Raw genomic sequence first — 4,738 nt, forward strand, 5'->3', positions numbered from 1 at the left:
TATGGAAAAAGCGGGATTCACGTTTCATTAGGCATAAAGGGTGGGGTAAAAAAAAAAATTTCACTCCATGTTTGACGAATATTATACCTATTATATAGAAAGATCGAAATTTATTCCATTTTACAAAACGTATAATCGTGATAGAATTTACAGAAAGATTGCACTAACACTTGTATTCAATTTGTTTTATCTGAACACAGTGAAATATCTTTTTAAAAAAAGGGAATTAAGAAAAAATTGTCATAAATTAAGTTTCTGCGTTATTTTATATTTTACAATGAAATCATTTGGAAAATAATTAAATTAATTGTCGAAAATAGGCAAATCCTTTCGAAAAATACTCGTTTGACTCGTGCATTTCTCTGAATACAATTATGTAAGAAGCCTTCAACTTAATTTTCTTCCCTCGAAATTTCATTGTTTTCCATGGAATAACTGTTATTCGAAGCGAAACTTTTAAACAACGCTTTTTCTCTCTGAGAATAAATTAAAAATTTAGATTCTCAGACAAAAATCAAATCTAAACTAAAATCGTGATATAATCACAATAACAAAAATTACAATATCCCAATCCATTCTATGAGAATAATGAAAATTAATAGCCATCGAAGCAAATTAATCGAATACAATTTCCATATCGTATCAATTTCGATCTTAATACAACAAAATTTCCCCCTCAACAATCCTATTCGTTCCCTATTTGATCGCGAGATTCAATTTATAACGCGAGAAATTGCCTTCCCCTCCCTCCTCCCCTCCGAAGAATTCCCCAAGGAAACGAATACCCCCTCCCCCGTCGAATTATTACAATTTCTTTTCGTTTTAACAAGCCACTCGAATTAATTAATTCCTCTCTCCCATTCACCTCTTTCTCCCCCTTTCTTCACCCCTCTTACACACCTCCAACCGAATTGGGCATTCTTCCTTTGCCCCAGTGCACCAACCCCCTTCCTTCTCCTCCTCCTCCTCCCCCTTCCTCATGTTGCAACAAACAACAAACGAGGCTAGTCTCGAGGTAATAAGAATGAATTTCCAAGAGGAGGAAGAAGGGAGGAGGAGGAGGAGAGGAGGAGGAGGAGGGTGGAATTTCTCGTTATTTATCTCTCCTCGCCATCCTTCTCTTCCCTTCTCTCGTAGTTTTTGACGGTGTCTCTCGCGAGACATGGAAGGAGGGAGGAGGGGAGGAAAAAGAAAATGGAGAGAAATGGGAGGGATGAATTTCTCTGATTGATTTTATCGAGCGAGTGGCCAGAAATTTTGGTTTTGCGGATTTTCTTTTTCCCCGTGGATGTTGACAGAGAGGGGGGGGAGTGATGTGGAGGGGACGAAAGAGGAAGGAAGTTTTTTTTCCTCTTTTAGAAATTTTAGAGATGGGATAACTCGCGGGGAGGATGAATATTGTTTGAGAAGAAAGGGAGAGACGAAGGAAGAAAGGAGGTATTTGGAAGATTTGTTGAAAAATTAAATATCATACGAGAGAGAGAGAAAAAAAAGATGAAATAAATAATTTTTTTTTTTTGAATGAAAATTTTTATGAGCGAATAATTTGTCAAATAAATAATTGGATATGAGAGGAGAGAAAAGAAGAATAAAAAGTGTAAATTTGTAAAGAGATAATAATAATAATACATCGTTTGTTTAAATAAATATATTGCACGAGAAAGAGAGGTTTGTTTCGAATAAATCAAATGTTTTTCTAGAAATTAATTTTTTTTTTCTTTTTTTAAGATCATTGAAGATATGATTATTATCTGTTTTTTTTTCTTTCTCTCTCTTTTGACCAGTGTATCGTTTTATTCGCGATGAGAATCCTCTTCGATAATTTAAAAAATTGAAAAACTCTTGGCTACCACTTGGTCGAAACTAGAAATCAAGCTCACACTTAAATCCCCTATATCTCCAATTAACGATCTCCAATTCGCTTGAATATAGGCGAACGACGATATTATATTAATACTTTGTATACGAGTATATGTAAATAAATAACGAGAAAAATGGAAGAGAAATACTTTGCGACCATTGTGTTATTTATAATCTATTCATTATCAGAATGGAACCACAGAATACAATTTTCATAACGTGAAAATTTGCCTCGTTAACGACCTCTCTAATCAAACGCGGGTTTGATTGAAAATTTTTACATAAACGCCGAAATGATGTGAATCGCAATCGAATTTACGAAGAAATATAAAGAAAATATAAATCTCTCCATTTCTTCCTTTACACGATTCTGACTAAACCAAATTAAAAAAAAAAAAAAAACTTCGATCCTTAAAAACCCACCAAACAGAAATGAAAATCTCTCGCCTTCCTCTCTGATCGAGACCGATTTATAACACGAGCCTACTTTGTTTCAGTGTGCAGCGAGAATCCAGGTCTGAGCGGCCGTTACCACGCCGGGCTTTGGAGTGGAAAACGGTGGTCCTGTTGCCGGTTGTCGACGCGTTCCGCCGAGGGTTGCGACACTTGCAGCTCCTGGTCGTCCAAGCCGTTGAACGCGACCAACCCGTCCTCCACGTCCTCCGTGCCGAGCTTCACCTCGGCCGCCGGGAGCACTGTAGCCGCCACCACCACTACCGCCATAACCGATCGACCGCAGACGACCAACTCGGAAGCCAACAACAATCCCATCGTTCACTCGCAGACCCGCTCCACCATCGGTTCGTAATCAATCAATTTTTATCATTGGAAATGTATTCTTCTTCTTTTTTTTTTTTGTTTTTCTTTGTCTAACTCTTTGACGGTTGTTTGTAGCTGAGAGGTGTAAGAAGAACGCGAGAGATTGTTTAGACGATTTGTATGTAACTCCTTGCGTGTTTGGAAGGAATTTTTTTTCTTTTCCTTCGGATCGATTACCGTTGAGAAACGAGCGCGAGGAGAGTGTGTGTGTGTGTACACGAACGAGCGACGTAAGCCTTGTTTATAAATACAGCGGTTGGACGAAGGATATATCTCTCTTAAAGGGAATATTTCGAAACGTATCGTGACGATACATTCAAGTCGAATCTTGATCCCATGTTTTTCGAAAGGAGCGATATGTGTGTAATTCGAAACGATATTCGTTATGTATTCAAGTCTTATGAGATATTCTTTCTATTATAATATAAAACGAAATGGATCGATTCGATCATTATATTTATATATATATATATNACGGAATTTAATTCGACGGTACGAGGCAGACAACCGTCGATTCCGAAGGGAGATGATTGGAATTTAGAAGCCGCTAAAGGGAATCCTAATGGAATCCTGTATTAACCTAGCGGATGTTTATGACCGCCGCGAAGTTTGTCTTGGAATTAACGCTAATATTTAACTCGAGATGGACTCGGTAATACCGGAATACGAGTGAAAATCCGAAGCAACGGGCCGCCAGATTAAACGGAAAACTCTCGGTTTGATTTTAACATCCGTGATGCCGAACATTGTGGGATTAATTAAAATGTTACCCTCGATCTTTCAGATCCTCTTACAAAATCTGAAATCTTGATGACAAGGTGTGATCAAGAAGAAATAATCGGATTATCGTTTTTATAAAAATTGTATCAATTAGATTTTCTTTCCTTCGATAGTCAATTTTTTTAAAGGGAGAAAAATGTATTTACAAAGATAATTGGGATAATTTGTGATGCAAAATAGAAATGTGGATTATAATCGTAAAAAATTAATAGTTGTTATCGATTCTTCGAAAATCCGACCAATATATTAACATTATGATATAGCAATATTTTTTGTTACGTTTCTATAATCTACATATTTGAAGAATAAAAAATAAAAATTGAAGAAATGCACAAAAGGATAAATAAGTTGAGTATCAATAAGTTAATGATATTAACAATTCAAATTATTTTAATGTCGGGTGACTTTTCTAAATATATTCTCTGATCTTGAAAAAAATCCTTTTTTTTAAGGAAAGAAATAGGCAAAGCTTGGATTTGGCTGAATTATCAACATCCTGAAATGAGATTTTCTTGGATTTCTTCTTCTCTTGGATAAATTTTGTGCCAGTATTGCACAACATGGTATTAAGTTCTCGACACTGTGCACTTTGTTTCATCTTCGAAAAGGTCATAGTATGACGAGTTTTCCTTATTTTTCTCTTGTAATAATCTCGTAATAGAGAAAAAAAATAAAAGAGAACACGTTACACGCGTGATCACGAGGCGATCGATAAACGAATTAGACAAACCTCGCCTCAAGATAAAAAGAAATAATAAAAGAAAATAAGAAAGTTCAGAGGTTAGGAAGTACGTGTTTCAATTCGATACACACGTTCTATTCGTGTGTCACTTGGCGAAGATCGTACGTTTCAAAGAAACAGAGCCACCATGCGAGACACGGAAGTAAAAAGAATATAGAAACGAACGTGCCTTTGACACGTCGAGCGTTTTACTCTTTTTTATCGACAGAGGAATGGTGTCACGTGAATTTCGCGTTTTTAAACATTTTCTTCGAAACTTCTTATATAGTTTGACACGATATATTCTTACGATAGTTAAACGATTTGTCTCTATCACGTGTTTTTTCATACTACTCTCAATAGTATAGCGTATATTATTAAAACAATTTGAGATAATTTTTTATTGATCGATTAACCTAAAATTCGAACCATACAGTAGGTACAGTAGAACATCTATTATTTGAACCGTACGATTTTCTTTATCAACAACAATCGTGGAAATGGAATTTAATTTAAAATTTGATTTAAAAGAACTGAATATATATATATATATATATA

General features: G+C 35.5%; 1 protein-coding gene and 1 long non-coding RNA gene across 3 annotated transcripts in view; one reads left to right on the forward strand and one right to left on the reverse strand.

Annotated features, from left to right (window-relative positions):
• LOC116186230 overlaps positions 1-2,477 on the reverse strand; it is a 19,245-nt gene extending 16,768 nt beyond the window's left edge. The window contains exons 1-2 of the long non-coding RNA XR_004151186.1: positions 2,348-2,477; positions 2,104-2,107 (exon numbers count right to left, since the gene is read on the reverse strand). This is a non-coding gene — a long non-coding RNA (uncharacterized LOC116186230). The remainder of the gene's footprint in view (positions 1-2,103; positions 2,108-2,347) is intronic.
• Positions 1-4,738, forward strand: part of LOC102677019 (tyrosine-protein kinase Btk29A) — a 164,585-nt gene that overhangs the window by 30,097 nt on the left and 129,750 nt on the right. For both annotated transcript variants that reach the window (XM_006620453.2, XM_006620451.2), the window contains exon 4: positions 2,358-2,660. In XM_006620453.2, the coding sequence (XP_006620516.1) occupies positions 2,358-2,660 (303 nt within the window). The remainder of the gene's footprint in view (positions 1-2,357; positions 2,661-4,738) is intronic.

The sequence above is a fragment of the Apis dorsata genome, unplaced genomic scaffold (assembly GCF_000469605.1).
Source record: "Apis dorsata unplaced genomic scaffold, Apis dorsata 1.3 scaffold_517, whole genome shotgun sequence".
Classification (NCBI taxonomy): domain Eukaryota; kingdom Metazoa; phylum Arthropoda; class Insecta; order Hymenoptera; family Apidae; genus Apis; species Apis dorsata.